The sequence below is a fragment of the Culicoides brevitarsis genome, chromosome 1 (assembly GCF_036172545.1).
Source record: "Culicoides brevitarsis isolate CSIRO-B50_1 chromosome 1, AGI_CSIRO_Cbre_v1, whole genome shotgun sequence".
NCBI lineage: Eukaryota > Metazoa > Arthropoda > Insecta > Diptera > Ceratopogonidae > Culicoides > Culicoides brevitarsis.
The window spans coordinates 12,048,889-12,073,810 of record NC_087085.1 but is presented as its reverse complement, the minus strand read 5'-3'; the positions used below and the strand labels follow the sequence as shown (position 1 = coordinate 12,073,810).

Sequence of the window (24,922 nt, the reverse complement as noted above, 5' to 3'; positions counted from 1 at the left end):
CAAAAAAAAATTTTTTAAATAATAATTAGGTATATACAAAAAATAACATAAAAAAATTATGGAAAAATTATCAAATTTTAAAAACTACTTACATACTGAATCCGCCCATTCTTAAGTTTACTTCACATGAAAGTGTAAAATTCATTGCATACTTTTTACATTTTTAAACAATATTTTTTTATATGAAATTTTAAAGTCATAAAAATTTTCATTTAAACAAAAAATTCTGATAGTTCATTAAACTTCCCCAAAATAAAAAACAAAATTTATTATTTTTTTTCATATTTTAATTTATTGATTTTACTTCCTTAATTGATTCATATTTTATACAAATAGTACAATTTTATACACTTTTCAATTACAAATATAAATATTTTTTCACTACAAATAATAGTTTTTTTTTCATATATATTTGTTTATATATTGGACATACAAAAATTGACATATACAAAAATATCTACTTTTTCATTCTAGAGATTTTTCTCTCTCTGTTTCTAATAAATAACTACAAAATAAGATCTTTGCCGTCGAGCATTCAATCTTAAATTCAAATACATATTTAGGATATCTCTTTCTTCGTATTAAAAATATTTTTATTTTTTAAAACAGATCAATTTTTCAATGAGAATTTTTTTTATTAAAAATAATTAAATATCGCGAGTGATTTATATAACTTTTTTATTTCTCTCTCATGACTGACCGGTACAAACTTAAACAACTATATTTACAAGTTTTTTAATTATTATTTTTTTTCTCATGTTCTGTGTGTGTAACGCAAAGATCGCAGGCCAATAATAAAGTATCTGTTAATCATCATAACAAGATAATTTTTTGTATTGCGGATGCCAAATATTTTAATTGTAGGCATTTATTTACATTTTCTCTGGTTAGTTTTACGGTTTATTATTATTTTTTTTTTATTATTTTTCGTAATTTTATTTATTTACTAACAATCAAAAAAAAAATGTTAAGAAATTTTTTTCATCACAGCCTTTTATCTGAAAAGTGAAAATTATTTTGTTGGAAAAAAATGAAGGCAAAGTTCAAGAAGTAAATTTTTTTAAATATTGATAGAACAAATATTGGAGCATTTTATACAAAATATTATTTTTAGTAATTAGTTAATTATTTTAAATTTGATAAGAAATTCTAGTTCTGTTCGTCGTTGTTGTTATCAGTAAAGTTAACATTAATTTTATTCCTAATATTTGACTTCCAATTGACCACAACGGGATTGAGAAGTTCCTTATCGTAAATTTTATCACCGTTTTTCACTTCATTCGTGATATTTTGTTTGGCTTGGGCACCGCCCGCCGCACACGGAGGCGCTTTAAAGTTTTTGCTATACAAATTATTGAGGACACCCTCCTCGGTGTTCAGCAACTTGATGTTGCTGTCTTGGTAGGAATTTGGCAGGAGCGTATATTCGAGACTAAGCAAGTGATTGCGCACCGCTAAATTCTCATTTTTCTTATCACAAACTGCCGCACTGGCTTGACACAGGAGCGACATGTGCGTTTCGTTATCAGCACCCGTCAATCCTTCCTCGACATGCATCGCGTTCACGCCATACCCGCCCGCTTTGTATTGTTGGCCCAAATTGTCGATGGACTGCTTGAGATGCGAATCCATGCCGTCCGACTTGAGCATCTTAATCGCCAGAATTATCAGCAGCGCAACAATAATGACACCGAGAATCGGCACAATTATCACGGCAATTTTGAAATAAAAGTCGTTGTTGGTGCTCGTCAGCAGCGTTGTCGTGGTATCTGTGCGACAAAAGAAGAAAAAAATGAAGAAAAAAGGAATAAATAACAACGTTCGCTAAATATATCAATTTATGTCAATCAACTTCATGTAGAAACATGTGCGTGAAAAAATATCATCAACCAGGTTTGAACTCTGTTCATCGTCTAGTAGATAATATTTTTTTATTTGATTTTTTTCGTATTAAAATAATAACGAAGCAACATTGACACAAAACAACAAAACAATTATTTTATTTTTTTTAATTACCTTTTGACTTTTGATTATTCTCGTAGTGCTGATAGTTACACAAGTTATTTTGGCAACACAGCACCAGGATTTCGCCAACTTGCGGCGCCAAGACGTGCTTTCGCGGCACATTATCACACACGAGATCGCTCGTGCTCTTTTTGAGGAACTCGATGCATCCATGACGCTTCGGCAGACCCACTTCCGACTCGGAATGATGAATTTCGGAGAAACAGCCGCCCGTTTGGTTGTTTGTCGTGCACACGAAATTCTTTGCTGCACAAATCGGGAGATTGCAGAAGCAATTAATGTCTGGAAAAAAATTAAAAACAAAAAAAAAACATTAATTATAACGAAGACTAATTAGCGAAATAATTTCAAATATAAAAAAATTAAGATGTATTCTCATGATAAATTTGCGCAGAAAAAAAAAATAAATTAAATAAAAATTAAGACAGAAATGACTTGACGTCGCACATTCAAAACATTCTCATTAGGTATCTCGATGGAGATCAGCAAATAAATACAAATAATCATCATCATAATAATACTCGTAAAAAAAGCAGGTGAATAAGATTTTTTTTTCGTTGTTTCGTAACATAACAAGAAGATCGTGAAGACCAGAAGATATTTTTCTGGATAATCGCTTTGTTTGCTTTTCGTCATATTCGTGAATATTTTATGCACTTTTGCAGGGACGGGGCTTGCGAAAAAATATAAATTAAATAATTCTGTCGTAAAAGTACGTCCCTTTCGAAAAGAAGTAAAAAAAAGAGGAAAAGGCTTGCTTTGCTCATGAATATGTGCATTTAACAAACAAAATCATTACTTGCATTGAAAAAAAAAACAAAATAAAAGAAGGAATTCCAAAAGTAAAACAAATGTTCTTTTTCTTCGTCTTTTGACTCGGATTTTTTTCCCGTGTGTTTCTCATATTTCTCATTATTTTATTATTTATTTCTTTTCCCAACATTTTGAGGGGAATAACATGGAAAAAAGAGTTCATTTTTTTGTGAGTTTTAGTGAAAAAATTTACTTGAGCGCTTTTTTATTTAATTTAAATTTTTAATAATTTATTATTTTTTATTTTTAAAATTTTTTTAATTTTATTTTTAAAATAATATATTATTTTTTAAAATTTTACTTCTCTAATTCTTAATTAATGTTTTTTAAATTATTCTTTTATTTAATTTTCTGATTTTTTATTTAATTTTAAGTAATTATTTTAATGATGAATTTTATTAATTAAGTTATTAAAAATAAAATTAATTAATTAAAAATAAATTATTAAAAAATAAAAAAAAAATATTAATTTATTTTTATTAAAAATTTATTTATTTTTTTTTTTTAATTTTTAATTTATTTATTTTTTTTTTTTTAAATTTAATATTTTTTTAAATTTTATTTTTAATTATTTAATAATTAATTTAATAAATAATAAAAATTAACTAAAATTAAATTGTTTAATAAAAAATTTTAAAAAAAATAATTAATTTATTCATTTATTTAAAATTTATTAATTTAATTTATTTTTTTATTTAGTTTTGAATTTTAATAATTTTTATTAATATTATTTAATGATATTTTTTGCAAATTTAAAATTAATTAATTTATTACTCAAAAAAAATCATAAAAATCTTAATTAATATTTTTCAAGTCATTAAAATTTTATTTTCCTTCAATTTAATTAAAATATTTTGATCCCTTGATAAAACAAAAATTAAACCACAAATCAAACCAGTTAAGGATCTCATAATTGATTTAAGAAAAAAATGCAGAATTTTTTTCGACATCTTCACTAAATTACAAGATAAATTAATTCAACGATAACCATCGATTCGCAAAATAAAAAATATCATGTGTCTAATTAAAAATCGATTTTTTCCCGCAGTCGCTGCACTCCACGCAACTTGATCCTCGTAAAGACAGCAGGAATCATATTTTCCAATAATAATATTCGTCTTTCAATTTTTTTTCCTTTCGACAAACAAACACACACACGAAAATAAACAACAACTTTTAATATGAACATTGCATGACCCGAACAAATTTGCTTGAAGGCGCATTCATTGATGATCATGCTATTTATTTCTCATCTCATGTTACACATTTCTTCCTATACGAAAAAAAAGAAGAAAAAAAGAGTTATCGACTGCATTTCATCTGGCCTGACCAAGATTCTCTGTGTGTGCCTTGTTCTGCATGCAGTTATAATTTATTTCAAAAAGATTATGAAGACGAAAAAAAAAGAACAAATATACCCACGAAGAAACAGGCACAAGATGCGAGGAGCAAGAAATGAAGAAGCAAGCATACACACAAAAAAATCTCTTGTTTTATTTTAATTTGTATCTGAATATGAACAGAAAAACAAGGAGAAACAGAAAAAAATGATGCACGTTTACTTGTTTTATTAAGTACCAGCAGGAGTGCAGCATGCAGTAAGTTTGTACAGAGTTAAAAAAACAAACATTTACTTTAAGGCTTACTTCGGAGCAGAAGAAAAAGACGAAAACGGTGAAAGAAAGAGAGAGACACAAAACAAAAAAAATTGAAAGCATATCGAGGCATGTATCTATTTGGTTCAAAATTCAGAATTTGCTTCGTTGCAACCGTCTTCCAGGTGAGTTGCTTGCAGTTGTTGTAATTCCTCGTTAATATAGTCACAAACAATCACAAAGGAAGAAAACAGAAACGGGAACGGAGTAAAGTAAAATATATAATAACAAGAGGACATGTTAATGTTTTATTTGCCATTCATTTTGCTTCTTTATCGCATGACATTAAATGCATTCCTCTGTTCTATGGAGATATGTGAACTTTTTTCACGAGGAATTTTATTTTTTTCTATTAAAGGCTGATAAAAATTTATTTTTCAATTTTAGTTCAACAAATTAAAAAAAAAAAGTTTGAAATAATTTTTTTTACATAAAATGACTGAATTTCAAAATTTTTAAGACCATCAATATTTTTCTTTAATTTATTTATTTAAAATTAATTTCAATTAATTTATTGATTAAAAATAAAAAAAAATAATTTCTAAAAATTTTAATTTTTAAAATTAAGGTTAATTAATTTTTATGTTTAATTAATATTTTAATTTTATTTATTTTTTTATTTTATTTATTTTATTTTTTATTTTATTTTTTTATTTTTTTTATTTTTTTTTTTTTTTTACATCAATTAAATATTTTTCGAAATTAATTTTTTTAAATTCTTTTTTAATTAATTAATTAATTAATTTAAATTAATATTTTAAAATTTTTGATCAAATTTACAACTTTTTTTATTTAATAAATTTAAATAATTTTTTTTTTAAAAAATATATTTTAAAATAAAAAAAAAATAAAAAATATTTTTAAAAAACAAATATTTAAAAAAAAAAACATTGAAATGGCCTCATAAAAATATATTTTATTGAAAAGAATTAAAAGACAATTCCATAAAATATAAAATTAAAAAGGAATTCCAGGATTGTCAAGTAGTTTCCGTTGCTTTTTTGTTGTTTACTCGATTAATAAAATCTTCAATTAAATCCAAACATCTCAATATTTTCTTATAAAATTTAATGTTTATCTACGGAGATGCTTCATTAGTCGTAGTTAGTTGTCGTTGCAAGCAATATAAAAAGTACATGGCTGGCAATAATGTTTACAGAACATTCAACCGGCGCACAACGTATTTATCATCGTCGTAAAAATGCGAAAAAGCCAAGTAGATGAAAAATAATTAAAAGATAAAAATGCCGAGAACAAGTATAAAAATTTACAAACGACGATTATTATCGCAAAAACATAAAATGCATTCATACTCCTCGAGTAGTGCAGCAGTAAAAAATGTCAATTCCTTCAAATTGGACTCGAGAGATTCGCTTGAAATGATAAGTAAATAAATATAAAGTAACGAGTCTTAAAAGATTTACAACGACAAAATATAAAACTGAGGAGCGCATAAAACAATCACCAACAATGAAGAACAATGAAGAATTAGAATGATAATCTTTGAATGTTAATTACAAGACAAACATAAGCAAAGAAGCAAAAAATTATAAACTTTTTTTTTTATTACAAACGAAGACGCCGACATTTCATGATTGTTTGTGTGTGTGATTGGATTGAATTTAAAATAAAAGTTAAAAGACTTAGAAGTCTATCGTTCATTAGAGATGTGGGTCTAATAATGAACAAAAATGTGTTGGCAAAGGTGTTAATTGGCAAAATTAACAAAAATATCCTAAATTTAACAATTAAGGCAATTAAAAAATGGAGTTGTGGTATTGAATTTTTAATGTTTTCAAGGATGAGATGACTAAGTGTGAAGTCAAAAAAATAAATAAATAATTATTTTTGAGTTTTTATGTTTTATTTATCATAAAAATCAAAAATAATTAGAAAATTATATATTTTTCTAATTACCTAATTTCTTATTTTTTTTAACTATTTTTTTTTAAATTTAAAATTTTTATAATTTTCAATTTTAATTAATTAATATTTTAAAAATTAAAAAAATAATTAATTTTATTAAACTTTTTATTTATTATTTAATAATTTTTTTAATTATTCAATATAAATTGTTTATTTAAAATTAATGTGCGATATTAAAGTGTGATATTTATAAAAAAAAAAATAATTAGAAAAAAATATTTTTCTTATTTTTCTATTATTAAGGGTTTTTATTATTTTTTTTATTTATTTTTTAAAAATTTAATTATTTTTAATTTTAATCAATTAATGATTTTAAAATAAAAAAAAATATTTTTTTTAAATTTTATTTTTTATTTAATTTAATTTTTTTTATTAATTCAATTTAAATAATTTATTTATTTAAAAAAAAATAAATATATAAAAAAATATTTAATAAAGAGAAAAAAAAATTATTAAATAATTTATTTTTATCAAATTAAAAAAAATAATAATTAAAGAAATTTAGATTTTTTTACAATTAATAATTTTTAATTTAAATTTACCATTTAAAAAAAATTATTTCATGAAGATTTTTATAAAATTTTATTCATTTTTTGATTAAAAATCAATCAAAAAAAAATCAAAGACAACATCTGACAAACGCCTTTACCCATTTTCCACGTAATTGAACTCCAACTGACACGCATTCATTCAAAGACAAAAAATTATCAATCAAATTCATTCATAACTTCTAAATCATTGACTTCGAATGAATAAAAATTCTCCCGTTTTTGGTCTTTCATTTCCTGCTGTTTGTTACTTCAATCATTTGTTAATTAAAAAGAAATTGTCAACATAGAAAGACATTCCACAAACATTGAACAAACGACTAACCGAGAATTAAATAAAAATTTATTGATCTAATGATAAGATACGCATCTGGCATGACATGAGCAAGTATTTAGAACACAAGACAGAAAAAAAAATAAAAACACAAAGAATTCGTGTTAAACATCTGAAAAGTATTATTTAAATGAGGCGATATCGATATGGTTAATGTTGTTGTTTTACTCCATAATTAATGTCATAACGATCGCGCAACGAAGGAATTTTCATGTAGGCCGGTAGGTATTTTTTTTTCTTCTCTCCATAATTGAAAGATTTTCAGACACGTGACATTTTCAAGCCTTAGCGAGAAAAAAAATCAATTTCCAATTCAAGATTTTTTTTTATTATTTATAAAATCAATTCTTAAGAAAGATAGAAAGTTAATAACAGAGCTTGTCATTCGGAATTGGAAGCGAATTGCAAACAAAGCATGAAACAAAACTAATGTATATTAAATGATGGCACATTTTATTTATATTTATTTAACATGTCGAGTCAACTTTTCAATATACAGTATAATAATCGCTTGTTACAGAACATTAAAAAAAATTAATAATAATTGCCGTACTGGAGAAGCACTTGTGGCCATATACAAAAAGGCAAAAGAGTTGTTATTCTTTATATCTTTTTCTTCTTCTTCGTCGTTCGAACTCGTCGTCTCTTGTTTCTTCGCATATATCTATATATTCCTCATGAAATTCAATAAAACAAAACATACGCACACCATGCGGCCAATATTAATTAAAAAATAAAATAAAAAGAAATATATACGAGGCACACATGCTCACTTGTGCATTCATACATTTTTGTTGTATTTTATACTGGTTTTGGGTACGAATAGATAAATTATATTTTATTTAAACGCCATCCACATTCCAGCGACGATTGCGACTCCGACGACTGCTACACATTTGTATTTATATTTTATTATATTCCAAAACTCTTTTTTTTTTGCCATTTTATATTTTTTGCACACACATGCGAACAACCGACGTCGCACAAAACTCAAAGTCAATCAACTAAAGTTAGTTAAGTTTTAAAAAGTCATAAAAGCAATAATTGACATTCTAATAATAATTTATATAAATATAAATATACACACCAAATAGGCGACAGACGCCAGTCGATTACGAATTCAAATGAATTTTAAACAAATTTTAAATGAAAACCAACACACACATGAATGTCAAATGCGCGAAAAATAAATAAAAATAAAAAATAAATGAGTGCAATTTCTCTGTGCTGGCTTTTCATGGGAAACATGTGAAAAAACTAAAAATCATGAGTCATTTCGGATTTTCTGATTTTTCATCATCATTGAGTCACGTGAATTTACAAAAATAAATAAAAAAAAAATATTTAAATAATTAACGGCGACTAGTAGAGTTACATCATCATCGTCGTCAACTCCTCTTCAAAATGTAATTTAACACAATTCACTGTATAAATTCCTTTTTAATGGCACTCTTCAACTCTATTAATTCTCATTAATTTTTTTTTTATTTTTTTGTAACTTTTATTACATGTTAACATTGCAAAGTACGTAGTTGCAACAAAAAATGAGAAACATTACTTTTAAAATATAAAATAATATTATTAACAAGTACACTTGACATTAAATTTATCTATGATACATCTCTTAATAGACTCTTAGAGATACACAACACACAACTCGTTCCTTTTTTTATATTTATTAAATGTTTGCGATCATCCACACAGCAGTGATGGGGTCAAAAATTTTATGGGAAAGAAATTTTTATTGAATTTTTACGAAGTTTTTAATAATTTATAATAATTTAAAAATTTTTTTAAAATTATTATTTTTTCTAAATTCAATTTTCAAAACAAAAAAAAATAATTAATAAATAATTAAAAATAAAATAAAATATTTAAAAATAAATTTCAATTATTAAAATTAAAAATATTAAAAAAAATTTTTAAAATAAATAAAATAAAAAAAATTAATTAAAATAAAAAATTTAAAAATAAATTATTTAAAATAAATTATTAAAATAATGAAAAATAATTAAAATTAATTACAAAAATTCTGAAAAATAATTATTTAAAAATAATAATTTTTTTATTAATTTTTTTTCAGAATTTTCATAATTAAATTAAACTATTTTTCACTAATTAATTTTATATAATTTAATTTAATTTTTTTTATTTATTTATTAACTATTTTTAATTATTAAAAAGTCGTTAAATAAATTAAAATATTTTTAAAATAAATTATTTTAATAATAAAAATTATTAATTAAAAATAATAAAATAAAATATTTTTTTTTTACTAAATTTATTGATTTTAATTATTTTTCACAAATTTTAATATATTTTAATTTTATTTATTAAATATTTGTAGTAGTTAATATAAAAAATAATTAATTAATCAAATTAAATTATTTTTTTATTTTTCAATTATTAAAAAAAATAATTAATAATTTTAAATATTTTTTTCAGGAGATCTCTTGAAATAATTTAATATGTTTGCAATTTTCGCCCGCCACTGCAAAGTCACAGAGGAACGGCAACGACGACGACAACCCGTCGAAATATGCAGAACCATGAGAATTTAACCAACTTAACTACTTTACAACGTTAAATAACATATATTTTTTAGAGAATAAAAAAAATAAAATAAGAGTCTAATTGTTTGGTATGCACTTGATTTAACGACGGCGTTCATCGCTTGTAGTATTTAGTCGGTCGTTGTCGCCATGCATCTCGAAAAAAGTCGTGCCTCATACATTTAAAATCTATTTGTTTTGCGCGATGTTGAAAATATTCATGACTCCCCGTTATTAACATTATTATGTTATTAATATTTTTTTTTTGTATGTTGTTTAAATGTTTTTCACATAAATCTACCACGGTTCGTACACCAAATCATTCTGTCATGCCCTGAGAAGAAGTTTTAAGTGTATAGCATAACAACAATAATGGCAGCAAGCAAGTGTTTTGTGTGTTTGTTGTTGCTTGTGAGCCTATTATGTATGTAAATTTCTTGAATAAATATCATTTTAAGCTCATTTTTTTCGGTCTATTATAAAATTTTGCGCGCTAGAATTCTTTTTTTGTTTCGTTCCGTTCGAATGACAGTCATTTCACACATATTTTAGTGCATGAAGCATGATTATTGTTAAATGCCACCAACGAGCCTCGTTTTCGAGACGAGACGAATATAATTATAGTGCCACGATTAAAGTCTCATTTAACATTTTTTTTCTAAAACGAGATTGAGACAACAAATTTCTCGAGTTGTAAATATTTTTCCAATAAATCAGCCGCAATTATTTTTTTTCCTTTCTTTCTTTTGTTTTGACTTTCAGGATGGAAGCCGCCTCACAAACAACACAGTCATTCGGGGGCAGGACATTTTTTACAACGAGATGCGAGGAGAATTTTTCTACTAATTCATCAAAAAATAAAAAAAAAATCCCGATGATTAAGAAATAAATTAGTTTCGTAGAAACCACGACGACTAAATACCAATGCCAATGTATAAAAAAAAACATACAAAACCCTATAATTTTTGAACTACATAACAATCATCAAACAACATTTTTATTTCATTCTTTTTAATTTCTTTCATCTTCAGACTCACCACACACCGAAACACACTCACAAACACACGAGAAAAGTCGTTTCGCTTGTGCATCTATTCTAAAATTTTTATTATTTAAAAGAATGATTTGCAATCCTTGTTTAATGCTCTATATGGGGAATGACGACGAAGGAACGAAGGTAGGTAAATGGGATTTTAAGTATAGACTAAGAACAACAGAAACTCATCATAATTATGATGATGATGATGATCGACTCGAAAATTAAGTGGCATGAAAAGTTTTCTCGTGTGTGTGTGTTTTTATGATCTTCGATGCGATGCGACTCGATAATTATTATTACTTTTTATAAAAAAGGATTGTTTTAATTTTTTTTTCTTAAGAAAACAGTAAAAATGTAAAATGAAGAGAATTTGATAGCTGGAGGGTAATTCCCTAAATTTATGTTCTTTTTGAATATTTTTGTGAGAAATTATTTTTTTAAATTTTCTGTGTATTTTTTTAATTAAAAAAAATATTTTTTTTATTGAATAATTTATTTAAATAATTATTTTAATTTTTAAAAAATTAATTATTTTTCTTTTAAAAAATAGTTTAAAATTTTATTTTATTTTATTAAATTTTTTATATGGGTTGTTTTTCAAAAAAAAATATATATGTATATAAAAAAATATTTATTTTTAAATAATTAAAAAAATAATAATTTTAAATTATTTCTTTAAAAATATTAAATATTTTTATTTTAATTCAATTTTACTTTTTAATTTTTTTAAATGGGTTTTTTTATTTAAAAAAATAAATTAAAATTTTTTTTTAATTTTTTCGTTAATTTTTAAAATTTTTATAAAAAAACACAATTAAAAAAATTAATAAAAAAAATTGAATTAAAATAAAAATATTTAATATTTTTAAAGAAATAATTTAAAATTATTATTTTTTTATTTTATTTTATTTTTTAAATATTTTCGTATTCACAAAAATAATATAAAAAAAATTAAATATATTTCAATTTATTTATATTTATTCTTAAAAAAATTTTTAAAAAATTAATCAAATAAAAAAATAATTTTAGATAAATAATTTTTTAAAAAACAAAACTAAAATATTTTTTCATATATATAATTTTATTCTAATTAAAATAGTTATTTAAATAAAATAAAATTTGAATACAAAAAAAATTTTTTTTTAATAATTTTATCATAAAATTTTTATTTAAAAAAAATAAATTAAGGCAATCATTATAAAAATTTTTTATTTTTAAAAAAAGCAATTTAATTTTTAATGAGACTTCACATGAAAAACTGTCTAGAAACAACTCAAATTTGCATTTAATTCTACTTGATACCACAAAAAAAAAAATAATAAGATCAGTAGCAAGAACGGAAGGTCAATCAGTATATCTTGTTTCCAATTTACAAGACACATTCTTGTGTTTCTTATTTAACTTTTTTTTTGCTTATACTTTTATCTACAGGAATTGTGTTTCATTAAGAAACCACACGGGTTCTTTTTTTGTCTTTGTTATAAACAACCATCATCGTCATGCTAGACGAAAGGAAGGAGAGTCACAAGAAAAAAAAAAACATTCAAATGAGCCATAAAAAATTAACATAAATACATCGACAAAATGCAATTCGTTCGATTTTTCGACATGTATGCCGTTTTTTTGTGAAGAGTAGAAGGACAAGGGTCGCCGCACATGATGATGAAATCATACTTCGAACAACAAGACAATTCGTAGAGAGTTGAATGAAAAAAAAAGAAATACATGAAATAAATGTTATTTCTTTCCCTTTTTTATCTTTCGATGCAAATCAAGTTAATTAACTTTATATAAAACGAGGAGAACATATAATATCAGCAACAAAAACAAAAAACAACGAAAAAAACATGCATTAATTTAATGGTATTATGCATTGTTTGTCGTCGTCGACATCGTTCATCGTCGTCGTTGCTATTGGAAATAATGTATTTATAAAAGTTCGAGTACAAGAGAGATGGATTGTTTTTGCTGGCAATATTATTATTATTTTTATTTTATTCTTATTATTATTGTTTTTATTGTATATTTACTCAACGCAGCGCTCTCTTCATTTGTGATGCAATGTGTGCGCCAATGCATTGTTTTGTTCCCTCTTTTTTTCTGCTCGTCTTCTTCATCAACCACAACAAGTTCATAAAATTGCAAGCACGATTAATATGTATTTAACAATGCAATGCAAATAATAATGCCAAACATACCAAAACGTCGACGAGTTCCCTTTATTATTGTAAATTTACTAAAAAATGCCATGTCTTTAAAAATTTTTTCTTCTTACAAAATTGACTTGTGCGTATTATTATTATTAAGGCATTTTTCCTTCGTTCGAAAGAAATAAAGGAAAAATAAAAACAAATAAAATATAAAGAAAAAGACAAAGAAATAAAGTGAATATGTAATTAATTTTCAGGGTGGTCGAAAGTGAATTTTGCTGATCGTCGACTGATCGACAACCAAAAAAAAAATTTTTTTTTTAAACGTAAAAAGATAATAACGATGATTATCGCATATGTACATAAGACAGGACGACAGTCTATATATTTATAAAAATTTGTACTGACAGGACAGGAAACATCCTCAAAGAAATTGGCTTGACTTTTTAAACGGAATTCACCTTTTTTTTACTTAATCTTGATCTCATTTGTTTCAGGAGGTGACTAATGTCTTTTAGTAAAATAAAAAAAGGAATAGAAATGGAATTTCTCTGTTTTTTGTCTTATCTTATAGTTTTTTTAGGCAATGTGGTGATTTTTTTTTCAAAAAGAAAAAAATCCAGACAAAATAAGGGATGAAAATTATCGGAATGGCGCCACAAATGCAGAAAGTCATCCAGACAAAAAGTACCTGCGTTTCTATTCTTATTGTTTTTTTCTTGCATAGACGAGAGATATATGATACGTAACGCATGTGCGTGTCTGACCATATACATATGTTCATATATGTAAGGTACAATTATTTAAAGATTAGAATTTTGTCTTTTTTCTTTTCTTTTATGTTATTTCCGATAACTTACAAAGAATTTTTTTTTAAATCTACTGTCTGACTTTTTTTTTCAATTTTGTCCGATTTTCTAATTCAATATTCATAAATAATTATTTAAACAGTTTCACAGTTGGACGGCACTCAATAGGTCGTCAAAATATCAAACTAATTCCTGTGAACTGAACTCTTTATTGCTCTCTTTCTTCTGCTTCATTTTCTTCATGATCATTATAATTTTATTTTTGTTTGTTTTTTTATTCGCTACATGATTTATAAAATGCATCGCGGTCCAATTGATTTTTGTCTTTGGGCGATGATTTCACGGAATTATATGAGAAATTCCTGTTTTTTGTATTTTTTTAAATGAAATCCGTCGTCATAGTTGTCAATCCCGGATTTTTTTTGTCGTCAATTTTTACTAATCAATTACTTATGAGTCACTTTTGGAGTAAAAAAAGGTCAATAAATGAGTTTAAATAAAACAAACGATAAAAATAATCAGGGAATAATGGATGAAAGATGAAATAAATAATACCGTAAAGTAGATGATGTTAAGAGAAAAATCCGGTAAAATTTAAAAGCTAATTTTGAAGGTAAAAGAACATAATTTCTCTTAATTTTTTACGTTTTTAATATTTTTTTAAAAATATTTTAATGTAAAAATTAATTTTATTATTTACTTTTCGATATTTTTCGTTTTCTTCTTAAAATTCTTCCCACCGTAAAGTAAAAATTCTAAAAGATATTATAAAAATATTTTTTTTTCAGATTTTTTAAATACTTAACTAAAAATTTAGAAATTTTAATTAATTCTGTATTTTATTAAAATTATTTAAATTAAAATATTTATTTTAATAAATAATATTTTTTTTAGATTTTTTAAATACTTAACTAAAAATTTTTATTTTTTTATTTATTAAAATTTTTAAATTTAAATTATATTTATTTTAATTAATAAAATTAAAAAAATTAAAATATTAATTTTTTTTATAAATTTTAATTAATTTAATTAATTATTAATTTTAATTAATTTATTTTAATTAATTTTAATTTTAAATTTATATTAATTAAAAAAATAATTAATTTAAATTTTAAAATTTCCAAATTAATAATTTATTAATTTTATTATTTTTAATTTAATATCTATAAAATTAATTTTTATATTAATTTTTAAAATTCCAATTAATTTCTAATTTCATTAATTTTTAAAATAAAAATATATGAAAATACAAAATTAGTTAAAATTTCAAAATTTTCAATTAAATATTTTTAAACAAAAAATTTAAAACAAAAAATTAATAAATTTTTAAATTCTCTTAAAATTTTCACTTTACTGTAATAATAATAATACGGGAAGAATTTAAAGAAGAAAAAAAATCGACAAGTAAATAATAAAATAATATAAGGAGAGAGAGAAAGATTATTATTAAGAAGTATATTAAGAAGAAGAAGTGAACCGACCAACCGCTTCAAGCAAGCAGGTAATTTTTGACTTTTAATTTTTTTTGTTGTTGCTCTGTAGGTTTGTTTTTTTTTGCTGTACGTTTCTTCAATTATGCACTGCATGCTGGTTTAAGAAATGCAAGAATGCTCATACAACATACTCTTGTAATATTTTGTAAGTTACAGCGGCATGAGATACAAAACAAAAAATATAATGATCTTCGAATATTTTCGTAAAGTATACGGGAGACGACGAAGAAAGAGGAGGAATGAAGAATGTATATAAAGGTAACTTTAATGATAATGTTATTCAAGAAAAATAAGAACAAAAGATACGTTCAGCGTGACTCTCCTCAACATATTCTGTTACATTTAAACGATTACATGGGCAATGCTAGCCATTTATCATAAAATGTTCGTGCGCTTGTGTGTGTCTCTGTGGAAAAAAAATAATAATAAGCAGAAAATGGGTTCACTTGTCACATTCTTTTTATGTGAACTTGTATTTTTTTTTTTGCTTTTGACGGAGACTCTTTCAATAAAAACGATAATTATATGGCAAAATTACTTTATGATCATGATCATGCCTTGTCTGTCTGAAAATATGATTAACTTTTGTTGTTGTTGGGTGAGAAACCACAAAAATGGAACACTTGTTTAAATGGTTCACGCAACTGTCCTAAATGTGTCCTAAAACTGCCATTCAACGACTCTTTTTGATCTTTTAAAATTTTCACGAATTAAAATGTTTTGTTTGTTTGGTTTCAGAAAAGCAATTAAAAAGTCAAAACATTTCAACGGCAGCTTTTCAGAAAAATTTAATGCACTTGAATGGCACTGAACTCATTAAGTAACGGAAAAAAATATACAATTAAAGTACAATATTTTTCATGTTGAACACGAAATTTTTAGGGGATTTTTTTTTATTAAAGAAAAAAAAACGGTAGTTCATTTTTTTTTAATTTATGATATTAGTCGGACAACCTTCTACAGATAAAAATAAAAAAAAACACTTCCCCTTTTCAAAAAATTTTAGCAAGAAAAAAAAATAAATTAAAGTATAATTTATTACAGATGAACGGCGTACTTCTTGTCGGGAAAAAAGCCGAAATTTCGTCGCCGAAGCAATTTAACTTTTAATTTATAAACTGTGATTTTTTTATTATTTTTTTTTTCTTTCACAAAATTGGTCCATATAGACAAAGTGTGAACCAATCTACTTAACGTAACACTCAAATGTCACTTGTACTAACTTAAAAATCCAAAACACACACAAAAATAATAACAACAATACACCAGAGAGCGACGACGATCGCAGCGAAAAAAAAATTGTTCAAATATAAAGTAGCAAATGTGATGATAAAATTATTTTTAAATATTGTAGTGGCGCCATGCTTATAAAAAAAAATACAGAACATCTATCTATCGCACGTCGTATATGTGAGTCAACGATATATGCATGCATATACTTATACGGTCTAACGGAGAGAATATGCACGCACGCCAGTTCATTTTTTTTCGTTCGTTTGGTCTTTCGAAAAACTATTTATTTATGTGATGACTTGTTCATGGGAAATTTATGAATTGCATGTGTGTGGTTCTCCGTTCAACTCGCTTGATCTCTTTTTTTTCACAAAACTCGCAAGACAAAACCAGATGAAGAAGAAGAGTTTCATCATGCGCGCCCCCTTTACTTAACATGCACTTTGTATGTTTATTTATTACAATTTTTGTGGCAGTAGTTTGTTTGTTTTTCAGATGAAAATGTTCGAGTCATGATGTGTGAAGTGAGGTGAAGAGCTTGTTGAAACAACAAAAAAAATTTGATATTTTGTCTATTCTGTGGGAAAACCAAAGAGCCGAAAAAACGTTTTACTTGGAAATTAACCGACTTAAAGTCTTTTTAATGAACTTAAGGATGAACTTAAGGAAAACTTAATTAAGTTCAAACGAAAATTTGAATTTTTTTACAATTTTTAAGATTTTTGAAGGATTTATGACTTGACTTAAGTCGTTATGTTAAAAAAAAAATTTTGAGATTTAAAAAAAATTCTTTTTGTATGAACTTAAGGATTTACTTAAGTCAGTTTCAAACAAAAAATTCAGATTTTTTTAAATTTTTAATAAATTTGAAAGAATAATGACTTGACTTAAAGACTTACGTTCAAACAAAAAAATATTTTTAATCAATTTCAAGATTAAATTTTTAAAGAGATCAATGACTTAACTTAAGGGTGACTTAAGAATTTAAAATGAAGTAAATTTTATGAATTATCAATAATTTTTTTTCTGTTTTTAATAATAATTTGAGTTTTTACTGTCTAAATTGATAATTTTTCTAAAGAAAATTGAAGTAAACTTGAATTAAAAATCTTAAGTCATACTTAAGTACATACGAAATTGTTAAGTTTTTGAGACTTGTTTAAATTATTTTTTTTTTTTTACATTTCTTTGAATTAGAACTTAAAAATTTTTCAGTTTTTAAACTGGAGTAAGAAATGTCTAAGGCTGCAAAAACTTTTGGCTTAAGAGAATAGAAACAACTTAACTTAAGCAATTTTTTGATTTAAGCTCTAAAAATTTAAGTTTTAAAATTTCGTAATATTTAGTTTTCGACTGTTTAAGAAATAAAAAAATAAAAAAAAAAAAATTCTGTAAAATAAAAAAAAAATATTTTTTTTTTAAGTTGACTTAAGAGCAACTTAAGTGACTTATATTTTTAAAAAACGAATTTTCAATGATTCTTATTAAAAAAAAATAAAATAAATATTGAACTAAATTTCCGAATAAAATTGCGCTGGATCAATTAATCTCGCACACAAATCGCTGCGAGACAACATTCAATTAAAGCGAGCGTCTCTCGCACTTATTCAATTAAACCCGATCACAACAACATCAGTCACTTGAAATTGATATTCCATATAATAAAAAACCACACGATTGTCTTGTGTGTGACTATCTGTGTTTAATTACTGTCGACTTCTATTTATTTGCTAATTTTTATTTTGACCGCAGCGATTTTTTTCTTTCTTTATTTCTTTGTGTCTGGCATGCATAGAACATCACTTTTGTCACTTGAGCTTTAATGTTTGGTTTTTCATCATATTATTTATTAATAAATATCGTTAAATATTTTTACAAAGTTGGTGCAATTCGATCGCACGTTTCGTGTCGCGTCTAAAGTATTTGCGTGGCTCGCATGGATTCCAGCAGCTACCGAGTTTTAATTTTTTTTTCTGCAGTAACATGACATGTTTTATGTGCGAAACAAGGTCCGCGCGTTAATAAAATCATATAATATTGGAGTAATTCTATTTTTGTTGTTGTTTTATTTTTATCTGCCTTGTTCATTTTTGATTTATTTAATTTTTTTGTCGAGAAATTTTTTTTTAATGAAAGTAGTCTCGCGTACCTGTTCGTTCTGTGTCGCTCGACGTGTCGTGTTGTCTGTCTTAAATCTCCACAAAAAAATTACATTGGCGTGTTCAAAACTGGAATTTTATTGCCAAGCAATGCGACTTTTATATATTTATTACTGTTAATGCTGCTGCCGTTGTCGCGAAGTAGTTGATTTGTCAGCGAGAGAGAGACGGAAAAATGCCAAATTAATTAAATAAAAATATAAAAAATTTGTACATTTATCATGTGCTTAATAAATGAACATTAAAAACCGCACAGTTAACTGCATTTCATTTCTCTTGCGTAATATTTTTGCGCGTTTGGAGATCTCGGTGCAAAGATATCGCTTTTAAATCATCATCGCTTTAACTTCTTGACAACGTATTGAGCGTCGAACTAATATTTTGTAGCGTTAATTTATGCGAGGAGCTTGTGTGTGTATTTACTTTTTGCAGCGACGACGACACGACGTACGTGAGATAAGGATCATGACATAATTGGGTGAACGCAGAATATTTATTGCTGGAAACGAGCAAAAACATGCATGAAACGATGAGTTTTCATTATTTTTTGATAGATTTTGTCTGTGCTCCAAGGTTTTTCATCAGCAAAAGTGCAAGTTTTTATCAATTTTGACATGATCAAAGGATTTTATGGAAAATTTTTGAAGAATCTTGCTTTGTTGATAAGATTAAAATTATTTTTTGAAATTATTTGAAGAGATTTTCGAGAAAAATTTAATTTTTCATTGAAAAAATGTATCAAAACAAATTTAAATAATTTTTTTTTTAAGAAAATTATTCAGAAATTAATAAAATTGATTTAAAAAATTATTTTATAAGGGATGCAAGATTTTTAAAGTCGAAAATTTCAAAAAAAAAAATACCTTTTATTTAAGCTCAAAAGTTAAAATTACATAAATTCGATTTAAGTCAAATAAAATTATTTTTTTTTTCACAAATTTTTTTTAAAAGCTAAAATTTTTAAATTAAATTTTTATTATTAAATTAATTTTCATTTTTTAATTAATATTTTATTTAAAATTTTAAATAAATTAAATTTTTTAATTAATTAATTATTTTTTTAATTAATGTTAATATATTTAATTAATTATTTTTTAATTTATTAATTCAATTTATTTCTTTAATTATTTATTTAATAAACTATGTTAATAATTCAACATAAAATATTTTTAAAATTTTTAAACACAAGTTTTAACAAAATTATAAAAAAAACAATTTATTGTAAAATTAAAAATAATTACAATTTTTAAAAATTTTCTATTTTTTTCTTCATTCATTTATTATATTTTTTTACAAAGATTTTTGCAAAATTATTTTTTATTAAATATTTTATATACATTTAATTTATTTCAAATTTAATTCATTTTTTTTAATTTGCCAAATAATTTTGCAAAATTGATCTTTTTTAAATAAATATTTTTTTTTTACTAATTTTATAATATTTTTTTAATTAAATTAATTTTTTTAGGAAAATATATTAAAAACTGAAATTTTCCTATAATTAAAAAAAAATAATCCAATCAAGGTCTTTCAACCGATTAACAAAATCGGTACAAACCACTTTACATCACATCAAATGCGTATCGATCTCAAATTTCTCGACAGATCGTCCTACTTCTGAACGTTTTGTTTACACAATTATTCCAAATAATTATCATTCGGAGCAAAATGTTTCATATCATCTCTCTCTAATTATTATTTGGCAACCACATTTCCACGAAATTGGAGCATAAACAAATAATTTCTGCCATAAATGAATCTTTTTATCTTTTATTTATATGTTTACACAAAAAATAAAAAAGTTTTGGAAAAAAAGTTATGTCTCTCATTACTATCACAATTAGTGAAGGCACACAACAAAGAACAAACTTTTTAAACAAAAAATAAATATTTAACACTAACCAAATGTTAATTTTATAATTTTTTTGTGTTCAATTTCAAAACTAGACCCAAACTAAACAAAAACAGTAACCAAACCATATTTATTTACAGTGTAGTGTGTACAGTTGGAAATTGTACTTTAACGATGAACAGACTTTTTTTTTTGCTTTGTGTCAAATCCAGATACTTGTTTATAAATATTGAAAAGTGTCTGCGAAGAAATTCTCTTACCTTTCACATTTCTGGTATCCTCGATTCTTTGGTCATCGCGCATGATTAAATCCTTGTCGGCGATCAAGTTTTGTGAAATTTCGCTTATTTTTTGCGTTGCTGTCGTCGTTGTTGCACTGCCCATGACGGCACACATCCACGTTACATAAATAATTGAATACATTTCAATCATCTTCATTGTATTTATTTATTTTTAATTATTTTTCTCGCTTTCTTTGGCGCACTCCGCACTACTTTGAGTATAAATTAATTAATTGTGATTCTAATTTCACAAAATTAAATGAGCGCGGCACGACACTTTTGATCAAGTTATAACGTGTAATGACATGAATTATCACAATATTGTCATTAATGCGAATTTATTTTATTTTATTTTAATATTAAAGCGACGATAAGATAAGAATTTCGTAATTTTTCCTTCAACGACGATGTGGTGATGATGATGAATAATTTGGTGTTTTTCTAATCTTTTATTTATTTTAATTTCTTATCAATTACGAGACATTTTTCAACGATGATTCGTGTGTTTTATCGATTAAACATTATTTCACACAATTTATTTTTTTCAATAAATAAATATTTAATTCCGATTTTTTTAAATTATAATTTTTAGAACACAAGAAAAAATTTAAAAATCGACCGTCTCGCAATACGGCTCAACTAAAACTGAACTCGCAAAGAATAAACACAACAAAAATATAATGAAAAATATTTCTACAAGTAAATAAATGTACACAGATGTTGTATGAAAAAAAAAATTGTTCATGCAAGAATAAATCAGACACACATACACACGCACCCATGTGAGAGACAGAAAGCGGCGCTTAACTAAATACCCGGCCATTATAACATATATATTATTACGGTCTGTCGTCTTTTTTTTTGTGCAACATACACACAACGTACGAATGTCGCGTTAAAACAAAACTTACAATAAACATTCATTCTAGAGTCGTTCATGCATTCATTTTGTGGATCGAGAGATCATGCAAATCCCGTACAATACAACGAGAGTGAATTTCGTTCCACACACCAGAGCGCCAGACACAGACGTTACGGTTGTATGATCAACGATCAAGTTTTTGCACGATTATGCAGGAACGCCGGTCGTTGCATTGTCTCCGATTGTTTCCGACGTGATCTGAGTTTATTTGAATGTAATCAATCATCAAAACGGAGAAAAGTGAAAATTATTATCAGCCAATGTATGAACAGCTGCAAAAATAATCCAGTTAAAGTTGGATTTTTTTTATTAAACGCATGGCGCTTAAATGGGTGTCATTGTTGTTGAGGAAAAAAATACTGAAATTAACATAATGAGCGACATTATCAAATATTTGGCTGACGACGCGACACGACATTTACTGATAACGAGACATCAAGCAGTGGCAATTAAATACAAATTGTGACTTTGATGGATTTTTTGATCTTTGAACCATGATTTGATGTTTAATGTCCTAAAAAATGTTTTAAAAAAAATTGTGAAATTTTTTGAGTATTTTTTGGCATTTCATTTTAATACAGAAAAAAATTTCTTGAATTTCATTTAATTGAAAAAAATTTAAAAAAATAAAATTATTAAAATGTTTAAGAAATGGTTTAAATTCAAATTTTAAAAATTCTTTAAAAATTTAAAATGGTAGAAAAAACAAATTAAATTAAATTTATTAAATTTTACCTTAATAATTAATTAATAATATTTATTAATAAAATTATTTTTAATAAAGTTACAAAATAATTTTAAAAAAACGTTTAAATAATTTATTTAAATTAAATTTTATAAAAAATTCTAAATTTTTTTTTAAAAAAATTAAATTAAAATTTATTTAATTTAATTCAATTAATTAAATTTAATTTAATTTAAATTTAATTTTATTATAAAAAAAATAAAAATAAATAACAATTTTTTAGAAAAATTTTCCATAAAAAATTAATTAATTAAATTAATATTTATTAAAAAAAGTTTTAAAAATTTTTTAAAAAAATTATTAAAATTTTAAATTAAAAAAGTTACAAAATAATTTAAAAAGGAATAAACAAGGGCCTTGTGGTATCTAAAAAAATTGCGAAATTCTTTCTTGAATTTTATTTATTATTTAAATAAAAATTAATAAAAAAATTTTGTAAAAACAAGTAGAAAAGGCCCTTGTTTATTGTTTAATTTTTTTTTTTGTTTTTGACTAAAATTAAGTAAAATTTCATATTTTTTTGATAGATTTTTTTTTATTAAAATAAAACCAATTTTTAAACTTTTTAGTTTGTAAAACTCGATCAAATTTAATTTTAAAAAATTCTAAATAAAATAAATCAAATAAAAATATGTAAATTTAAAAAAAATAAATATGTTAAAAAATATTTTTGTCAAAAATTTAAATAAATTAATTAATTTAATATCTTCGAAATGCGGTAAAAATATTTTATTAAAAATAAAATAACAAACCCCTCATTGACTAAATATAAAGGATTAAATGTCATTTGTAAGGTCCATTTTAAAATAAAAATTAATTAATGTTTGCGTCTCGAAAAAACATTATCATTAATTAAATTAATTAAATTTGAATTTACCGTTTATTTTTCGTTATAATGAACTTTAAAAAATTTTTTGTGCAAATAATATAAAAAATTTAAAATGAACCTTCTAAAATTAAAAAATTAAAAGAAATTTTAAAATTAAAAGAAACCATGAAAACCTATTTTGTCGTGTAATTAAAAAATCATTTTTTGCAGTAAAATTTCTTAGAAATAAATCAAAGAATCAAATTAAATCACAAAATGTACAAAAATTTAAAGAATATCGCCCACATTTTTGCTCTTTTAAAAGTTTTGCTCAACAAATCAATTTTTATACAAAACAAAAAAGTATCGTTCATCGCTCAACATTTATTGAATATTCATCACACATCCATCTCCCACGAAGTTAATGAGCTTCTACGAAAAAAAAAAAAACTCAACAACCAAAACCGAAAGGCATTTCTTTGTAAAATACACCAAAAAAATAGTTCACCAAACCCTTCTGTCTGGTATTTTCAGCTAATTTGTATGTAAAATGCTTCTAATTCTTCATTGTCTTTTTCTCTTTGTCTTTCTTCAAACATTTTTCGAGAAATCTATATACGCGCATTGGTCATCGTTGCATCGCTTCGTCGCTCGTCGATTTTTTTAGCAACTCATATATATTAATAACAAGAGGCAAACGTAAACGTATTGGCGCCATCCAAATGCTCAACATGTTCGCATATCCGCTCAACTACTGTCCGTTCGGCTTCGTACGTTGTTCGATTCATGACATGAAAATAGGTAGTCTTCGGTTGTGTGTCATTCGCAAAGCGATTTAGACATTAGAACGACATGACGACATGCTAATTGAAACAAATAAATGGACGTTGCATGCAATTTTTTCTCTTCTTCTTTTGTGAAAATTATGACGAGTAGAGTTGTTGTGAAGATAATGCGGTTGTCTTGTCATCTTTCTTCCTTGGGGCGATGCAGCGACAGAAATCCCATTTTTTTTTCGAAAATTAAACTCTGAAAGACAACGAGAAAATAATTACAACAGCAGCATGGCAATATTTACTTTTAAGGCTAATTTTTTCACATTATCGCATCAAAGCGACCGAATATAATTACAGACGATGTACTTTAAGTTCATTTATTTTTTTCTTTCTTCGAACATATCAACAAGCGAACGACTGACAAAATCGTTCAACATAACAAAAAACTTTCAACAACAACATTTTCATGCAACTCACCATATAATTTTCGGATTGTGTATTTTATTTTTTTCCTCTGTTCCTTCTTTTCTCTTCTGTCTTATACTTTTTTTTTGTTTTCGAGACCAATTATCCAAATTATTCATAATGGAATTATAATAACAAATATATAATTTCACAAGAAATTGTTCTCTTGTTGTCTGAATGCAGTATATTGCAATCCACACAGAGAGACGGAGAAAAGGATCGAAGAACAATGAAATTTCCGTCTTTCAACAGGTACAAATCTCAATACCGAACATACACACATTTGATGATCGCCGATCAAGCCAACGACGTAGGATGTCCAGAACACTTGTTGTCT

At 24.6% G+C, this 24,922-nt stretch overlaps 1 protein-coding gene across 1 annotated transcript; it reads right to left on the bottom strand.

Moving 5' to 3' along the window:
* Nucleotides 1-430: 430 nt before the first annotated feature.
* LOC134838322 (BMP and activin membrane-bound inhibitor homolog) lies at nt 431-21,391 on the bottom strand. The gene is made up of 3 exons (XM_063853829.1): nt 20,849-21,391; nt 2,017-2,307; nt 431-1,769 (listed from the first exon to the last, which is right to left on the bottom strand). Exons 1-3 carry the CDS (start codon nt 21,024-21,026, stop codon nt 1,150-1,152), a joined length of 1,089 nt encoding a protein of 362 aa, XP_063709899.1. The 5' UTR covers nt 21,027-21,391; the 3' UTR covers nt 431-1,149.
* Nucleotides 21,392-24,922: the final 3,531 nt, after the last annotated feature.

Bases quoted from the DNA above. Each gene is read 5' to 3' on its own strand.
- LOC134838322 (XM_063853829.1), bottom strand. From the start codon at position 21,026: ATGAAGATGATTGAAATGTATTCAATTATTTATGTAACGTGGATGTGT. The intron at 2,308-20,848 runs GTAAGAGAATTT...ATTTTTTTCCAG, and splicing joins GGATACCAGAAATGTGAAAG to ACATTAATTGCTTCTGCAAT. The intron at 1,770-2,016 runs GTAATTAAAAAA...TTTGTCGCACAG, and splicing joins GAATAATCAAAAGTCAAAAG to ATACCACGACAACGCTGCTG.